Source organism: Rhinatrema bivittatum, chromosome 4 (genome assembly GCF_901001135.1).
Source record: "Rhinatrema bivittatum chromosome 4, aRhiBiv1.1, whole genome shotgun sequence".
NCBI classification, from domain to species: domain Eukaryota; kingdom Metazoa; phylum Chordata; class Amphibia; order Gymnophiona; family Rhinatrematidae; genus Rhinatrema; species Rhinatrema bivittatum.
Genome location: NC_042618.1, coordinates 190690083 through 190709304, shown reverse-complemented (window position 1 = coordinate 190709304; position 19222 = coordinate 190690083). Strand labels below are relative to the sequence as shown.

Sequence of the window (19222 nt, the reverse complement as noted above, 5' to 3'; positions counted from 1 at the left end):
CGGTTAGCCTGACTTCAGTGCCAGGAAAAATAGTGGAAAGTGTTCTAAACATCAAAATCACAGAACATATAGAAAGACATGGTTTAATGGAACAAAGTCAGCATGGCTGTACCCAAGGCAAATCTTGCCTCACAAATCTGCTTCACTTTTTTGAAGGAGTTAATAAACATGTGGATAAAGGTGAACCGGTAGATGTAATATACTTGGATTTTCAGAAGGCGTTTGACAAAGTTCCTCATGAGAGGCTTCTAGGAAAAGTAAAAAGTCATGGGATAGATGGTGATGTCCTTTTGTGGATTGCAAACTGGCTAAAAGACAGGAAACAGAGAGTAGGATTAAATGGACAATTTTCTCAGTGGAAGGGAGTGGGCAGTGGAGTGCCTCAGGGATCTGTATTGGGACCCTTACTTTTCAATATATTTATACATTTTCTGGAAAGAAATACGACAAGTGAGATAATAAATTTACAGATGATACAAAATTGTTCAAAGTAGTTAAATCACAAGCAGATTGTGAAAAATTGCAGGAAGACCTTGTGAGACTGGAAAATTGGGCATCAAAATGGCAGATGAAATTTAATGTGGATAAGTGCAAGGTGATGCATATAGGGAAAAATAATCCATGCTATAATTACACAATGTTGGGTTCCATATTAGGTGCTACAACCCAAGAAAGAGATCTAGGCGTCATAGTGGATAACACATTGAAATCGTCAGTTCAGTGTGCTGCGGCAGTCAAAAAAGCAAACCGAATGTTGGGAATTATTAGAAAGGGAATGGTGAATAAAACGGAAAATGTCATAATGTCTCTGTATCGCTCCATGGTGAGACCGCACTTTGAATACTGTGTACAATTCTGGTTGCCGCATCTCAAAAAAGATATAATTGCGATGGAGAAGGTACAGAGAAGGGCTACCAAAATGATAAGGAAAATGGTACAGCTCCCCTATGAGGAAAGACTAATGAGGTTAGGACTTTTCAGCTTGGAGAAGAGACGGCTGAGGGGGGATAGGATAGAGGTGTTTAAAATCATGAGAGGTCTAGAACGGGTAGATGTGAATCGGTTATTTACTCTTTCGGATAATAGAAAGACTAGGGGGTACTCCATGAAGTTAGCTTGTGGCACATTTAAAACTAATCGGACAAAGTTTTTTTTACTCAACGCACAATTAAACTCTGGAATTTGTTGCCAGAGGATGTGGTTAGTGCAGTTAGTATAGCTGTGTTTAAAAAAGGATTGGATAAGTTCTTGGAGGAGAAGTCCATTACCTGCTATTAATTAAGTTGACTTAGAAAATAGCCACTGCTATTACTAGCAACGGCAACATGAAATAGACTTAGTTTTTGGGTACTTGCCAGGTTCTTATGGCCTGGATTGGCCACTGTTGGAAACAGGATGCTGGGCTTGATGGACCCTTGGTCTGACCCAGTATGGCATGTTCTTATGTTCTTATATGCATTGTATTGGCTTTTGAATGTCAACCAGCTATAACATTTTACAGATATTCTGATTGCTGCAAGCACTTTAATAAAAAATTGTAATAATATTTCCTTTTAAATTACATTTGGCAAAGTCATTAAATCATATGGAAATTTTTTAAAAACAAGTTACAAAAGCACCTTGATTCTGTGCTGCAAATAAATTTAGAAGATCTGATTTTTGAATTTTGCAAACAGCCTTGCTTTTTATTGCACCCAAAATGCAAGTAAATAAAACATGTGTATTACAGAATGCACAAATTAATTAGCATGCATCAACAAATAAGCATACTGGTGTATAGAAAGATTGAAAGTGCTTGCATTTATTGTTAGCACAAAGTTAATCCTTCATTTTTATCTCTTTGTGATAATTCTTTTCCGCCAATACATCTTTTCTTCATGCCACTATGATGTATTGCCATTCTGATTTTGGTAACATGATACTGGGATCTGTGCCTAGAATTTGATGAAAACCATTACCTGTAAAACTCAGGTTATTTTAATCCCAAATCTTAACACACAACCCTCTCCTACAGAAACTGTTCTGGAATTAGAACAGTACTTTCCAGCAGCTGAGTCAAAAGCCAGTAGTGCTTTACAAAAAAAAAAAAAGGCTTGCTTAAAGGTGTGACAATTATACCTTCCATAATATCACTATACTTACTGCTAGATAGGTCCTCTGCCAGCAGGGGCCCACAGTAAGCCACACTCAATCCTGATCTAGCCTCCACTTGAAGACTGCATGACACAGCAAGGCCAGCCCTATAAAACCCTCCCTCACAGTTTGCTTGGGGCCTCATCATCGAATCATCTTGGCTCCTTCCTTTGGCCAACTTCTTGCCTTACCTTGTCCATGTTCTCAGTGTGGCCTGTTTAGGCCTTCTTGTCTTGTTCTATTTGGGCCTATTTTCCTTGCCTGTCTGTTGTTTGCTTCCCTGTGGGCCTCTCAGTGGCCCTCCCGTGTCTCTGTATTCCCTGTCTTGCCCTTGTCTTATCCAAGCCTCCTGGTGGTTCATCTAGTCTGTCTGTATCCTACCTTGTATCCCTGTCCCAGTTTGCCCTTGTTTACCTTGTTCCTACCTGGGTTTTTACCTTGTTTCTGCCAGTGTGTTCCAAGCCTTGCCTTTATTGCTCCTGCCCGCCTTGCTTCCTTTACATTTGGATTGACTCCTGGTACCTGACCCAGCTCGATCTTTGACGCTGCCTGTATTTTGCCAGCCCTGCCCATTGCCTGCTTCATCTTCTGTCTGAACTCCTGCCTCAGGTACTCTGCCAGCTAAGTCCTGCTGGCCACCAGAATCTGTGGGTTTAACCCAAGGGGGAGATGGCTGGTCAGGCAACAGACCTTGCCCTGCTCTGCTCTGGAGCCCTGAGCTGCTCCTGCTGGTGTAATACCTTTACCTGACTGTGACACAATCTGTGGACTACTGCATACCAAGGAAATACTGTTGCCATCCAATGGCATTTAAATCCTTTGCTGGGCCTGCCAGAAAGCCTTTCTTTCTATGAGTAGCTCTCTGCTAATGTCTCAGCTGGTGTTTTTCAGAAATCATGGCATCCAAAGTTGGCTTCTAAATTACAGGAAAAGGAACTATAAACTTGGAAGTTATTTTCGTCTAAGAAGAATGTACAGAACTCAATTTTAGCATTATACAGTACTATCAAGCATTTCAATGGAGTCAACTTTTAAACTGACTACAATGAACTACTGCAGTCCAGAAAGAGGGTACAGTCCATACCCACAGGCGATAAAGCAATGTGATGGGATCTGGCAAGGACTGTAAAGCATTTTAGGCTGTCCAGACTACCCACTACACACCTGTTCCCTGTTCCTGTGTCTTCGCTGCCGTGATAGGGAGGGCTCAGATAAAGAGCTGTGAGGCTTCAGTGAACTGTTTGATTTTACCTCATTTTCAACTGAGTTCTTAGGACAAGTTTCATCCTAAAGGGGGGAAAATAATAGAATAATAATTTTATGGTCTTGGAAAATACATTTGATGGTAATGAATGTAATAAACTAGCAATTTTTTTTAAAATATAAATCTCCTTTCTATTAAATCAGTCAGGATTGTCCCTCTCGAATGTGAGTATGCAAACAGCTGAAGGAAGATTCGGGTGAGAGGGAGTGATAGAAGAGAGAACAAGGACAGAAAGGAAAAAGTAATTAATACCCTATCCCTTTTGTAAAAAAAAAAAAAAAAAAATTAAACATTTACACAAAACTACACTATCCACCTCTAACTCTCACTTTCTACGAGTACTCAGCACTCACCCCATCTGACTCTTACCTTCTCCTAATATTCATCCTGCCAGACTCTCAGCTCTCCCCAGCATTCACCTCTTCTGACTCTAACCTCCTCCACAACATTGACTTTCCCCAACTCTCACCTTCTCCCTTTATTTCACCCCTGACTGTAAACTACCCCCACATTAACCCTCTCAACACCCTCTGCCTTCTTCTCCCAACTATCACCTCCCTCCTGCCTTTATCCTGTATGAGTCTCACCTTTTTCCAGCACTCAACTCTCAAAACTTCCATCTACTGCCCAATTAATACCTCCACCAGCAATAATCTCAACTGCCCGCAGTTGCTTTCACTCCCCAATTATCACTTCTCCCAGCATTCATCCGCTCAGATGTTACCTCCTTCGGCATTCACCCCCAGATTTATATTCCCCTGCCTTATTCACCTGTCACTTCCCCTTGCATTTATCCTCCCTCCCAAAACACAAACATGACTGTGGCCTTCACCTGCATTCAATCCCCTGTCTGTCACTTCTGCCAGCATTCAACCCACCTCCTACCTTCCCCCTGCAGTCACTCCCACACCTGGAAGACTTTTGCATTCACTCTCCATCCCACTTGCTCTTATTTGATGGCAGCAGGGAACACAAAAGAGCTATTTTAAGCTGTCTCTACAGCAGCTACTCTTCTTGCTGTTCCCATGGCTTCTGCTATCCATTTTAAACAGGAAATACATTGTCTCAAAGTCAGTGGGCGGTGAGGAAGCCTCTGCAGACACAATACAGTTCTTTTTGTGTTCCTCAAGCTGTATGCTGCCTGCACTTTGGTTTCTGGACCATCTCCTACAATGCCCAGTCATCCAATCTCAAAAAGGAAATAGCAGAGTTGAAAAACAAACAGAGAAGGGCAATAAAAATGGTTAAGGGGTTGGAACAGCCTTTTGAAGAAAGGTAATTTAGGTTAGGGTTCTTCAGTTTGGAGAAGAGACAACTGAGGGGGGATATAAAAGGTCTACAAAAGCTTGACTGGGTAGAACAGGTAAATAAGGAATGGTTATTTACCTTTCAAATAACACTACGACTTGGGGACACTCTTTAAGCAAAAAAACAGCAGATTTAAAAACAACTGGAGAAAGTATTTTTTCAGTCATTGCACAATTAAGCTGTGGAATTTGTTGCTGAAGGATGTTGTCAAGGTTTGGACAAGTTCATGGAAGAAAAGTCCATAAACAGTTACTAACCAGGTGACTCAGGGAGACCCACCACTTGATATGGGGTGAGAGCAGCAAGAAATGTAATCTACTTTTAGGGATTGGCCACTGTCAGAGACAGGATTGCCTGGCTCGATGGACCTTTGGTCTCATCCACCATGGTACTTATGCTCCTCTCGGGTCCTGCTCTTTCCTTGCGCAGCTGCCAAGCTCGCTGCAGGTCCGCAAGATTCAACAAGAGAAACAGGCAGCAGGTGGGAGGTCAGGGAACCTGGAAGCCTCCTGGAGAAAATTTGAGCAGTCTGGGTAAATTCTAACCCCTGCTATTTTTAAGACTGTTCTAAATGCCCATAAATAACCAAGGAAGTGCTCATTCTGGTGAGGGCAGAGCAAAGAGGAGGTCTGGAGATCTCTTGTAGTTCAGCAGGTGCATTACATTACCCCAAACAGTGCCCATTGGTACTGACTGTTGCGGAGTGTAATACAGAAGTTCCTCTTGAGACAGAAACCACTCAAGTTCTGCTCATGTGATTTCAGATTTTTCTAGAACCTCGAGAGAGAATTCATTTGCAATTTCACTCAATGATACACAGCCACAGACTACGATGGCAGATAAGGACAAAAACGCCCATCTAGTCTGACCTCTTTCATCTTCTGTTGCAGTAACAGAGACCTCAGCTGATCTCTGGCTTTCCTTTCACTTCTCTTATTCTATATGTGCAGTAGAGTGTAATGCAGATCTCAAAGATCATTAAGGGATTGAGTGACAGAACTTGTTTGATCTGCGTGTTAGCAATGCTGCTGAATAATCAACAGCAGCTACTGCAAACATTCTGCAACAGTAGAAGGCGGTGGTGGAGTTACGATTTTGGCGCCCCTTGGCACTATTAGTGCTGTCGCCCCGCTCTTTCCCCCGAGGTTGGACAACAAGAAACAGAAAGTCTAAGGCACAGTCCTCTAGTTTCCTGGGGCAACTCAGGGGTAGATCCTATGGCAAAAATTAAAAAATTCTGAAGCAAATTGGCAAACATTTCCATCTTTATATTACATTAGAAAAATAAAGTAGTTTTACACTATAATTATTAGTATAATTTATTTTATTTTTATTGGGTGAAGAAACGTGATCTGAAGTTTCAATACAGGGAACAGACCTCTGACTTGGGGAGAGGAAGGGAAGAGAATCAGGAATATGGTGAGGAGAAAGGGGAGGAGTGTGAGAAGGAAAGAGAACTAGGGATGGGGAAGATAGGAGATGGAGAAAGCAAACTTGCTTACCTGTAATAGGTGTTATCCCAGGACAGCAGGATGTAGTCCTCACATATGGGTGATGTCACTGGACAGAGCCCTATCACGGAAAACTTTCTGTCAAATTTCTAGAAAAATTTGACTGGCACACTGAGCCCACTGAGCATGCCCAGCATGCCATGATCCCTCGAGCCACAGGGGTCTCCCTTCAGTCTTGTTTGAGGCAATAAGCGTTAGCAAAAAATAAAATAATAAAATGTTTCGGACCCAACTCTGCGGGGTGGCAGGTGGGTTTTGTGAGGACTACATCCTGCTGTCCTGGGATAACACCTATTACAGCTAAGCAATTTTGCTTTACCCCAGGTCAAGCAGGATGATAGTCCTCACATATGGGTGATTAGCAAGCTACAGGCTGAGTCATCTTTGTTTTGGACCAACAGCGTACAACTTGTGCAACAGGCACAACAAGTGGTGTACTGTTGGGGAAAAATGAGGCAGCCTGAAATCACAGCAGGTTGGATATGGAAGGAGTTGGAATCATACTAGAAATAAGTTCTTTAAGACAGATTGTCCAAAGGTTGAATCTGGTCATCCTTCCTTCTCCAGGCAGTAGTGTGCTGCAAATGTGTGAAGAGAGCGCCATGTTGCAGCTTTGCAGATGTCAGCAATCGGTACGGAACAATAGTGTGCTACTGAGGTTGCCATTGCTCTAACTGAGTGCGCCTTTACTCATCCCTGGAGAAAAAGGCCTGCTTTTTCATACCAGAAGTCTATACAGTCTGCTATCCAGTTAGAGAGGGTTTGTTTGCCCACTGCCATACATGGTTTGCTTTTGTCAAAAGAAACAAAGAGCTGGGTGGATTTCCTATGGACTCTAGTGAGATCTAGATAATACGCTAGCGCGCGTTTACAGTCCAAAGTATGTAAAACTCTTTTGCCTTGGTGAGAGTGAGGTCTTGGAAAGAATGTGGGCAAATTTATAGACTGATTCAAGTGGAAATCTGTAACCACCTTGGGAAGGAATTTAGGGTGAGTACGGAGGACCACTCGGTCGTGTAGGAACCTGGTATAGGGCGAGTATGTTACAAGTGCTTGTAACTCACTAACTCTTCTAGCACATGTAATAGCTACTAGGAACAGAACTTTCCATGTAAGAAATTTAACATTGCAGGAATCTATGGGCTCAAAGGGAGAACGCATGAGCCTTGCTAGTATTACATCAAGGTCCCATTCTGTGACTGGTGGCCGTAACAGGGGTTTAAGTTGAATTAAACCTCTCATAAACCTACTGACAAGGGGTTGCGCTAAAATCGGGGAATCCCCTACTCCCTTGTGGTAAGCTGATATAGCACTCAGGTGTACCCTTACTGACGAAGTCTGTAGACCAGAATCAGAAAGGTGCCAGAGATAGTCTAATAAAGATGATGTGGGGCAGGAAAAGGGATCAATACTTTTCTGTGTGCACCATGTGGCGAACCTTTTCCATTTACAACGATAGGATTTTCGCGTGGAAGGCTTTCGTGAAGCTACAAGCACTTGAGAGACATTAGTTGAAAGATTGAATGGTTGCAGGATCAAACTTTCAACATCCAGGCTGTGAAGGATAGGGATTGAAGGTTGGGATGGCACAACTTGCCCTGATCCTGAGTTATGAGAGTGGGTTCTGTGCCCAGGCGAATCGGTTCTCTGATCGAGAGGTCGAGAAGTATGGGGCTATGAGTATCAGTGACCCTTTGTCCTGTTGTAACTTCACTAGTGTTTTGGTTATTAGAGGTATTGGGGGATACGCGTATAGAAGACCTGAGTTCCAGGGGTGAGCAAAGGCGTCCTTGGCTAACTCATTTCTCTGTTTGTGCAGGGAGCAGAATTTGTCCACTTTGTGATTCAGCTTGGATGCAAAGAGGTCCATTGTTGGTTAACCCCAACGTTGGAATATCTTGGTCGCTTCGAAAGGATCCAGGGACCACTCGTGGGGTTGGAACTGACGACTGAGGTGGTCTGCAACTATGTTGTGTGTGCCTGCCAGATAAGTAGCCCAGAGAAACATGGAATGTGTTAGGGCCCAGTCCCAAATCTGTGCGGCTTCTTGGCAAAGAAGATAAGAACCCGTACCCCCGTTTGTTCAGGTACCACATGGCAACTGTGTTGTCTGTTTGTATTAGAACATTGTTGTGCGAAAGGCAGTCCTTGAACGCATAGAGAGCATAACGTATAGCTCGAAGCTCTAGAAAGTTGATTTGAAATGTTGCTTCGAGGCTTGTCCAAGTATCTTGAGTTTGAAGCTTGTTGATATGCGTTCCCCAACCTAAGGTGGATGCATCTGTAGTCAAGGTTACTTGAGGAACTGGTTGTTGGAAAGGTAGTCCGGTAAGCAAATTGTTCGTGTTTGTCCACCAGAGGAGAGATGAACGCAACTGGTGAGTTATTTGAATTGGAGATGACAGTAGTTGAATGGCTTGTATCCACTGTGATCTCAATGTCCATTACGTTATTCTTATGGCTAATCTGGCCATAGGAGTGACGTGGACTGTGGAAGCCATGTGGCCTAACAGAGTAAGGAACTGATGGGCTGTAACTGTTTATTTTGCACGCAGAGAGCGTGCAAAATAAACAGTTACAGCCCATCAGTGTAACTGATGGGCTGTAACTGGGAGAGCGCGTCTGTGCGATCTTTTGGTAGGAAAGCTTTTGACACGGTGGTGTTCAATTCTGCTCCGATGAATTGTAGAAGATGAGATGGTAGGAAGTGGGATTTTTGGTAGTTGAGAAGAAATCCCAGTGAGTGAAACAGATTGACTGTGAGCTTGAGAGAGGTGAGAGCTCCTTGTTTTGATTGGCTTTTGATGAGCTAGTCGTCCAGATAAGGAAAAACGTGTATGCTTTGCTTGCGTAAATGTGCCGCTGCCACCGCTAGGCACTTTGTGAATACTCTGGGTACCGAGGCAAGTCCGAATGGCAGGACCCGGTATTGAAAGTGTTGATGACCCACCAGGAAGCACAGGAACTTGCGATGAAGAGGAAATATTGAGATGTGAAAGTAAGCGTCTTGAAGATCCAGAGAACAGAGCCAATCTCCTATTTGAAGAAGGGGAAGCATGGTGCCTAAGAATACCATCCTGTATTTTTCTTTCTGTAGAATTTTATTGAGATTTCGGAGGTCTAAGATGGGACGCAAGCCTCCTGTTTTCTTTGGAATGAGAAAATAACAGGAGTAGAATCCTCTGCCCTGCTGAGATCGAGGAACTGGTTCCACGGCCCTGGCTCTCAATAGGATGGATAATTCTGATTGTAGAAGAGTGGTATGATCTCTGTGTATCCAAAGAGACTTTGGTGGAGAGTCTTTTGGCTGTGTGAGAAAATCCAGATGGTATCCATGTACTATAATGGACAGAACCCATTGATCTGTGGTTATGGCTGACCAGTTGGGTAGAAAATTGGAAACCGGGCCTCCGACTGGCAAGTTTGGATGTGGGTTCTTGGAGAGGCTGCTGTTCCCTGGGATCACTTCAAATACCAGATGCCTGGTCTGTCTGAGGGGGAGGCTGAGGTCTGGATGTTTTGCTTTGTCTTGATTGACCTCTTTGTGATGGTCTTGATGATCTACCACAAGAAGGTGGTGGATAATATCTACATGGTCTGTAGAAAGGTTTCCTTGTATCCTTTCTGGAGGGTCACCATATAGAAGATGAAGTTTCCGCTGGTATCATGGAGAGTTGGTGTAAAGTCTCTCTGTGATCTTTCAGCTGTGCAACTGCTGCTTGCACCTTATCACGAAACAGGTGTAGGGTAGATCTGCCAATTTGACCTGAACCTCAGGCTTGAAGTCGGAGGCTTTGAGCCATGCCCATCTATGAGCACTGATACCAGTTGCTGTCATTCTAGATGAAGTTTCAAATGAATATCATAGGCTGCACGGACTTCATGTTTTCCAGCTTCTAGACCCTTATGAATGATGGAGTTGAAAGAGTTCTGATGCTGTTGTGGAAGGGCTTCTGAAAAATCTAGCATCTGCTTCCACAAATTCCGTTGGTATTGTGTCATATATAGTTGATATGAGGCAATACGGGATAATAAAAGAAAACCCTGGAACATTTTGCGACCTAAGGTATCTAGGAATTTTTGTTCCCTCCCAGGAGGTGTGGAAGAATGTGGTTTAATCCTTTTTTATCTCTTCTGCGCAGACTCTACCACCACTGACTGATATGGGAGTTGCGGCTTCTGAAATCCAGGGATATGTTGCACTAAATAGGTGGCATCTGTTCTTTTATTTACAGGTAGCATTGTGCATGGATGCTCCCAAAGGTGTCTTTGGAGATCAACTAAAACCTCATGCACAGATATGGCAACAATCTCTTTAGGAGCTTCAACAAACTGTAGGACTTCTAAAGTTTTATGTCTAGTGTCCTCTTCAGTAGCCAGCTGGAAAGGGATCATTTCAGACATCTCTACATCTCTTTTACAAAGTTGGAGAAGGAGAGATCTTCCGGAGGTGACGGGTCCGACAAGATGTCTTCAGTGGAGGAATCAGAGTCTACATCCTCCCAGGTGTCCGATAACATGTGTAGACGTGGACTAGCAGGAGGAATGGAAAATGGTATCGATGGAGACTTGATTTTTGAAGGTTCCATTGATGATTTTTGTTTCTTTTTACCTGGCATCGCTGGTATTGGAATTGGCATCGATGGAAACGGTGCTGGAATTGGGTGGCTCGATCCAGATAGACCTGATGGTCCTGGAATTGGCTGATCGGTATTGGAGGAGTCAGCGTCCAAAGAGTCCGGAATCAGCACCGGTGGATCCGGATGCTTAATCAGTGTCTTCGGCCTCGATGGCACCGGTTGAGTCGGCAAGGCACTGAGCAAGGAATCGAGCTGAGACAGTAACGGCTGAAGCATCGATGCCTCTGGAGTCGGTGGAAGCATGGGAACCAGCACCAGTGGATGGAGGTCACAGAGGGCATTAACTACTGCCTGGCGGATGAATCTGTCCAGTTCCTCCCTAATAGCTGATGCGGACAGAGCAGCTATAGGGGGTGGCAGAGGAGACAAAACTGGCTGCACCACAGGTCCCTGTGGGGGGCTTAGTAACCGGCACCGATATCGGTGGGGATTGCCTCTGTTCCGGAATCGATGGCATCGAAGAGTCTTTGATTCCCGTCGATGCCAATGACTGTGTTTTTCGCGGTGCTCTCTTTTTTTTAAGTACCGATGCCGACTTTGTCGATGCCTTCAAAGAAGTTGGGGATAGTGGGTCCCCACTACCCCCATCCACCCGGCGAGTTTTAAGGATTACCTTTTTTGTAACTCCTGTCGGTGATGACTGCGTTGATGACGATGGAACTAGCTGGATACTGAAAAGGTGTTCCATTTTATCTAGACGGGCCCGTCTACCTTTGGAAGTCATCTCGGCACACTGGGGACATGATGAAACGTTGTGTCCGGGGCCGAGGCATAGAACACACTCAATATGTGGATCGGCGATGGACTTGGTACGGGGCAATTAGGGCATTTTTTGAAGTCAGTTGCCATTGTGAACTGCTGGCCAGCCGTTGACAGCCTGCGGTCACCGAAAAATAAAGGAACGGTATCAACCGCAAATATAGATCTTGTCACCGATCGAGGGAAAAAGTGATCCTGAGACTGGAAGACCCCAATGAAGGGATTTTTCTGAGAAAAAATATTAGTTTTTCCGTGAGGAAAAGTTGTGTGAAGACACACAGGGCTCCTTAACCGCGAGGCTAACTGCAGCGTGGAAAAAAGAAGACTGAAGGGAGACCCCTGTGACTCAAGGGATCGTGGCATGCTGGGCATGCTCAGTGGGCTCAGTGTGCCAGTCAAATGTTTCTAGAAACTTTGACAGAAAGTTTTCTGTACTAGGGGTCTGTCCAGTGACGTCACCCATATGTGAGGACTATCATTCTGCTTGTCCTGTGATAAGATTAGGAACCTTGGATGGGGAAGAAGAGGGAGAGAGGGAGGTTCTTGAATTGAGGAAGGGGAGTAAGAAGAGTTGGGGAGTGGGTTCTAGGATCTGGGGAGAAGGAAGCAAGGGAAGTTACAGGATCTAGGAGAGAGAATCCAAGATCAAGGGAGGGAGGATTTGAATTGCAGTGGGTGGGAAAGTGAGGAGGGAGATGTCCTTGCCATGTTCCAATTCTGCTCCTCATCGCATCTTCTCTCTAACACCCTACGCAATAAGACATACACACAAACTCTGCCTCCCACCATTGTTCCCCTATCTCTCACACACATACAACCCTCAAACAATCCCCCTCATCTCCCACCCTCCAATGATCTCTTCTCAGCTTTTTCTGATCTCCCCAAAATGATCCCCCTTTGCTTTGTTTGCTGCAGGCTCTCCTGTTTCTTGCATGCTGTCTGGAGGGGAGGGACTGGATAAGGAAACAAGAGTGCTGATCCCTGCTAGTGAGATTCAGCACATCTGAAAGGCAGCAATTCCTCAACCAGCCTGCTGCCCCCCAGTTTTCTGCTGCATTAGGCACAGGCCTAGTGTGCCTATTGACAAATCCAGGCCTGGTGGAGGGTGAAATGAAAGTCCAGAACAGTGGTGCAAAGAAAAGAAAACTGATGAAAGAGCTTTGAGCAGCTACAACTGTTTATTCTCTTGCAAATAAACTAGTGTCAGATCAGCAAAATAAATTAGAACTTACAGGAATAACAACTGGAACAAATGGTTCTAAAAGCTTCTCTGTGGAGTCCAAGCTCTCCTGCAACGAGAAAGCCATTGCATGTTTATGCAACGGTTCGCAGCATAGCCCAGGTAAGGAAGTATTAGTACTTGGAGCAGAAAGCTATTGTAGACAAAAACATGCTTCAAAGTTGGACCATAAAGCACTGGGGCAGAAGTTTTCTACCTCACACCAGCCAAAGCTAATCAAACCAGCTAGCAAGGACTAGAAGTAACAGGGGCCTTAAAAAACATAACCCAGAAGAAAGTACTGGTACCTTAATTTTGGCTTTTATAATCAGGCCGATTCAGTACGGTGCGCTCAGGTCGAGCTCCTTATTACCCCTTATACAGTAAGGGGTAATAATAGCGCGTGGAAAACACGCGTCCAACCCCCCCGAAACTAACAGCGCGCTCAATATGCAAATGCATGTTGATGAGCCTATTAGTTAGTCCCGCTCGATACAGAAAGTAAAATGTGCAGCCAAGCCGCACAGTTTATTCTCCGAAATTAACTCCTGCCAAAGGTAGGAGTTAATTTCGGCCAGCACCGGGAAAGTGTACAGAAAAGCAGAAAAAACTGCTTTTCTGTACACCCTCCGACTTAATATCATAGCGATATAAAGTCGGAGGCCCCAAAAATAAAAAAAAATAAATCTTCAAAAAAAAAAAAAAATCTGCACACGGCCCGCGGGTTGGAAAACGGATGCTCAATTTTGCCAGTGTCCGTGTTCCAAACCCGTGGCTGTCAGCAGGTTTGACAACCGACGCCAGTAAAATTAAGCGTCGGCTGTCAAACCCGCTGACAGCCGCCGCTTCCGCCAATAAGGAGGCGCTAGGGACTCGCTAATGCTCCTAGCGCCTTCTTATTAGCGCGAGCCCTCATTTGCATACTGAATCGCGCGCCCAGGAGAGTGGCCTGGGCGCACATTGGAAGAGCGGGCGCTCACCTCAGAGCGCCAGCTCTCCCACGCGGTTTACTGAATCGGCCTGAATGTGCACTAAATCAAGATTCCACATATTTATTACAATAGTACAAACTTTATGGGAAATGACTTAGAAGTATGATGAACTTGTCAAAGGAATGGACTAGGATGTCAATTTTGATTACTTAAAAGATGCCTCTCACCTTGGTGAATCCCTATTTCTCTTAAAAATGGGGTAATTTTCTGTAGGCATTCCTGTATTACAGTGGAATAATGTGTGGCAAACAGTCAACTGGTCAATAAAGCTCACAATAAACTTTTAATTAATGCATACAATCAGAGATGTGTCATGAAACGTTATTTAGATATTCAGATATACATTCAAGGACTCCAACATGGCCGTGTTTTGCATCATGGGCTGCGTCAGGGGGACCACAACTTCTAAAAGTCCAATCAAGGGCAGCTCAATGCTAGAGAACATGAATTGATTGTATGCAGTTGAGGAAATCTGTAAGGCTTTCTTCCGCAGCCTGGAGGCTGCTGCCAGCAGCGTTCCTTCCACGGGCAGGAGGCCACCGCCGTCATCCTCTTCTGCGGCCAGGAGGCCGCCTTGAAGCTCCTCTTCTTGCGGCAGGGAGCCACCAACGCCAGGCCTGCTTCCTCCTGTGCAGCAGGACACCGCTCTCCAAGGTCCTGCCTTCCTCCTAGGCGTGCGTCCGCGCCTCTCTTCTCCTTTTAAAGGGCCAGCAGTGGGCTGTCTTCCTAGGCTCCTCCTGCTGATGTTCCAAGGCATTTCCTCTTCAGCCCTATAAAGAGGGCCTTCTGTCAGTCTGTCTTTCCCTTCGCAAGGAGTCAGTTCAGGAGTTGGACTGCTCCTGGATCCTCCATCCCAGCTCTTCGGTCCAGGAGATTCCGATGATGTCTTCGTCCATGGTTCCTAAGCCTTTGTCTTGATCTTCGTTCCATGTCCTGGTCTCTCGACAGATCCCGTCCTCCTGTCTCCAAGTTGTCCTGATGCCTACGTGTCTCCTTGTCCAGATGTCCTGACGTCCCTCCGTCTTCGGATGTCCTGACGTCCCTCCATCCTTTGATGTCTTTATCTGTCATGTTCCAGATGCTTAGATGTCCTGATGTTCCGAGGTACCAGTGTTCCTTCACATCCGATGTCCTACGTTCCTGCCCTGATGTCAGAGTCCTAACCTAATACCTTCAGTTCTTAAGTTACGGGTTCAGCTCACTCGCCCCGGATCTCATCTCCAGCTGATCATTTCCTGGGAGTAAATCCGTCCTATCCTGTGTCCGTTTCCTGGTGGCTGGAGCCCTCTTCCGGCAAGATTTGTCTTCGAGCACTGCCATATTTCTTCCTTATCCTGAGCCTCAGTCTTGTACTTGTTCCAAGTTCCCAGTGTCCTCGTCTTGTCCAAGTCTCCAAGAGTCTCGACTGAGTTCCAAGTTCCAAGCTCTTAGTGTCTTCGTCTTGTCTGAGTTCCAAGGTTCAAGTTCCAAGTGTCTTCGTCTCATCTGAGTTCCAAGTTCTTAGTGTCCTTGTCTCGTCTGAGTCCCAAGTTCCAAGTTACCTCGCCTTGCTCAAGTCTTCAAGCCTAGTCCAAGTCCGAGGTCTTGTCTCATTCCTAGTTCCAGTATCATCGCCTGTCCTCGACCTCCATCCGTCCTGCTGCATCTGCTGCTACCCAGTGGCAGGACCAAAAAGGCTATCGAGTGGCCAGAGGGATACCCCAGAGACCAGCATTGCGTTACTGGGTCTCTACCAGTACGTGCAGTTTCGGCAGAGGTTAGGGCTCGGTTGTCAGCCTGCTCCTCCCATACTTGGACATGCTTGCCTGCCATGGTGCTTCCACTGAGCTCCTCTCTGCAGTCGTGTTGTGGTCCAAAGGCACACATCTCCCCGAAATCGGGAGCGCTCCCTAGCACTCCCGACTAAGGATTCCTACACAGATGCCTCCAACCAAGGATGGGAATCTCATCTGAGCAGTCTTTGTTTTCAAGGAACTTGGTCTCCATAGGAAAGACTACTCTACAAAAATCATCTAGAGCCAAGGACAATCTTCAATGGCCTAAAAGTATTCAATCTGGTTAAAGGAGACCATGGTATTGATTCAAAACAGACAATCAATCTAGCAATGTTCTACATAACAGTGGCCAACTCCAGTCCTCAAGAGCCACGAGCAGGTGTGGTTTTCAGGATATCTATGATGAATATGCAAGAGATAGATTTGCATATAATGAAGGCAGTGCATGCAAATCTATCTCATGCATATTCATCATGGATATCCTGAAAACCAAGCCTGTTTGTGGATCTTGAGGAACAGCACTTGTCACTGCTGTTCTACATCAACAAATGAGAGGGAACAAACTCTTTCGATCTTTTTCAAGAAGCCTGCAAAACATGGAAATGGGCACTTTCCCAGAAGATGTATCTAATAACTGTCTATCTCTCAGGGAGCCAAAACCAAATAGCACGCATGCTAACTACAGCCACGTGAATATTCATTGACTCATCAAGTAGCACAGGAAATATTTGGGCACTATGCAGACAAACCTCTTTGCAACGTCATCTGGGATATGCCACTGCCCCCCCCTGACCCAATGCATGCTTCTCACTTGTGATACCTTTCCCCCTTTCCAAACACATTTCAACCCCAAAATCTATCCTCAGTCCTGCTCCACTATTGCACTCATCTCATAATCTCCCCACCTTAGGCTGGAAGGAAGAATAGAGCAATTTACTTCCCTCTTGCTGGTTGCCATCTTTCGCTTTTTTTGGCACTGTTTAAAGCTTTGCAGTTGAAAAGCACATGCCATGATATACAGGCTGCTAGCTGCCATGTCTGGTACTGCTGTTTAAACTGCAAAGCTTTGAATAATAGCACTAGAAATGGCAACCAGCAAGTGAGTTGATCCATTCTCATTCTGCCAGCTATGGTTGATGGGTGAGTACACCAGGAAAGGACTGGGGATGGAATGAGAGCACTGGGAGGTCAGGGGGTGTGGCAAGTGACTGAGTACATTCAAAGGTGGTCAGAAGAACAGGGTGAGTGGGTATTGGCATCTAACCTGGCATCCAAAGCAATAAGTGATAAACAAGCTGCCTCACATATAAATATGCAGAGAATAGAGAGGTGCAACAACTGTGTTGAAAAGTAATCCTTTATTTAGCAATCGAGTCTATTAAAACAAGCAGATTAGCTTTTGAAGGAATCCAGAAGGGATTTATTTGTAACATCCGTCAAAGCAGACTTTTATAAGCAATTCAGTACAAGTAAGTCCTGGCATCTGCATTTTGAAGGTGGCTCCTAGATCTGGACCAAATTTGTCCAGGCTAGAGAGTGTACATGTAGCTGTAGTATGTGTCAATCACAGAGCTCACAGCTAAAAACATCCATCTGTTCAGAAGCACTGTACAGCCATTTCAGACAGATGAATTTAGCAACCTGGAAGAATTGGCCTTTCCTTGGCTGGTGTCCCAACCAGTCTCTTTAATGACTACAAAGCAAGACAGACAAAGAAAGGTATCAATATCCTGTAGGGGAGAGCTGGAAGAATTGACTAAGAATGAAACCTTTAATTAGGGCTATGATAAATAAATAATCCCTACCATAATTTCAAGTTACCTGATCCTTTTGTAAATAAGTATGGTGATTTCAATTACTACAGATAATGCTGCAAATGGGGTAATGCATCACAGATGCACTATCTGCATTCCTTCTGACTTCATGGTGCTGCATTTAATGCAAAAGTGCAAAGATTTATGACATTTATTTTGTTAGTTTTAGGTTTTTGATATTTCCAAGTGTTCTGTTTTCATAATAACTATATTTAATGCTCCAGGTACCAGAAACCAAGACACTAATATAAACACTCTTTTACCACTACCAACATTTCTGTTTCATGAAAAAAAAATCAACATTAGAAACTATTCATAATTAGTGAGGCATGAAGGTGAGAGGGTTCAATTCATTAAGCAAAGTCAATTCTCACACTCAGCCGGATCCTTTCCCACCAGCATGACTGCATCATGACATCTGAATGTCACACTGTGAAACAATGTCTTTATGTTATGCCATTATTCTGAGATCAATGTAGTGGTGAACCACTTACATCAAATGTTATTAATTTCATGTCAATTTCCAAACTGCTACATTGGGACCAAGACCACTCATTTTTCTCTTAAGGATTTGTACCAAGTGACAAAGTACGCACATGCTTTTGCTTTGAAACCTGCCAAAGAGGTCCATATTCAGCTGCTGGCTGGCTAGTACATTTAGCCAGATAAACCTTTTGGCTAACTTTGTAGGGATATTCAGAGGCACGAGTGCACCATTGAATATACCTTGCTATATTAAAGTTAACTGGATAAGTTTATCCAGCTAACTTTACGACCACTTTACAGTAGTCCTAAAGTTATCCAGCTATCAGGGTCATTTATCAGTCTGACACTCTCTATATATATGTACCACTGTAGAGGGGCACTTTGAATCGGGGTGGATTTCGGAAAGTGGGGAGGGGGGTAGGGGGTGGTATTACAGAAACATTCTAAGGTATTCATAGTAAACTGACATCACTAAAGATTTGTACAACACAAATCTACTCTTCTAGTTATACTTTCATCCATTATATTGACTACAGATATTTAGTGATGTCAATGTGGAAGCAGGTTAATTAGTTTAACCATGCCCTTTTTTTTTTTTTTTACCACAGAAGCTATTTCCGCTATATTTATAGCATTTTGATAAATCTAGGGTTCTGTTAGCTGGATAACGCTGAAAATAAGAAAATTATTCCTTACCTGCTAATTTTCGTTCCTGTAGTACCACGGATCAGTCCAGATAGTGGGTTATGTCCCCCTTCCAGCAGATGGAGTCAGAGAAAACTTCGAAGGGTGCTCCCATATAAGCTAGTGCACCCTCTGTCATCCTTCAGTATTAAGAATATCGAAGCCTGAAGAGACAAGATGGATGGATCAAGGTATAAAACCCTTTCAACTTGAACAACTGTACAGTGTGCACTAAACTTTAAGAGGCAACTAAACTTGCAAAATGAACCATGAAACAGCTACTAAACACGTGGTATATGGAAAACAATTTGAGCAGAGAGACAATCCCAATCCCATAAATCCTTAGAGTGGGTGTCTGGACTGATCCGTGGTACTACAGGAACGAAAATTAGCAGGTAAGGAATAATTTTCTTTTCCCTGCACGTACCCGGATCAGTCCAGACAGTGGGATGTACCAAAGCTTCCCTACTTAGGGTGGGCCCCGGATAGCCCTGCTCGAAAGATCCGATTGCCAAAGGAGCCGAAAACCGGTGGCTGTAGATAAAAACGATAGTGCCGAGCAAAGGTATGTAAAGACTTCCAGGTGGCTTGCTCGGCATATCTCCTGAGGCGAAACGGATTGACTCTCTGCCCAGGA

At 44.4% G+C, this 19222-nt stretch overlaps 1 protein-coding gene across 2 annotated transcripts in view; it reads right to left on the bottom strand.

The window, feature by feature from the left end:
• Positions 1 to 19222, bottom strand: part of NEK4 (NIMA related kinase 4) — a 140365-nt gene that overhangs the window by 65017 nt on the left and 56126 nt on the right. The window contains exons 8-9 of one of the 2 annotated variants that reach the window (XM_029599439.1): positions 12848 to 12904; positions 3298 to 3420 (exon numbers count right to left, since the gene is read on the bottom strand). In XM_029599439.1, the coding sequence (XP_029455299.1) occupies positions 3298 to 3420; positions 12848 to 12904 (180 nt within the window). The remainder of the gene's footprint in view (positions 1 to 3297; positions 3421 to 12847; positions 12905 to 19222) is intronic. The other variant, XM_029599440.1, reaches the window with a different exon arrangement.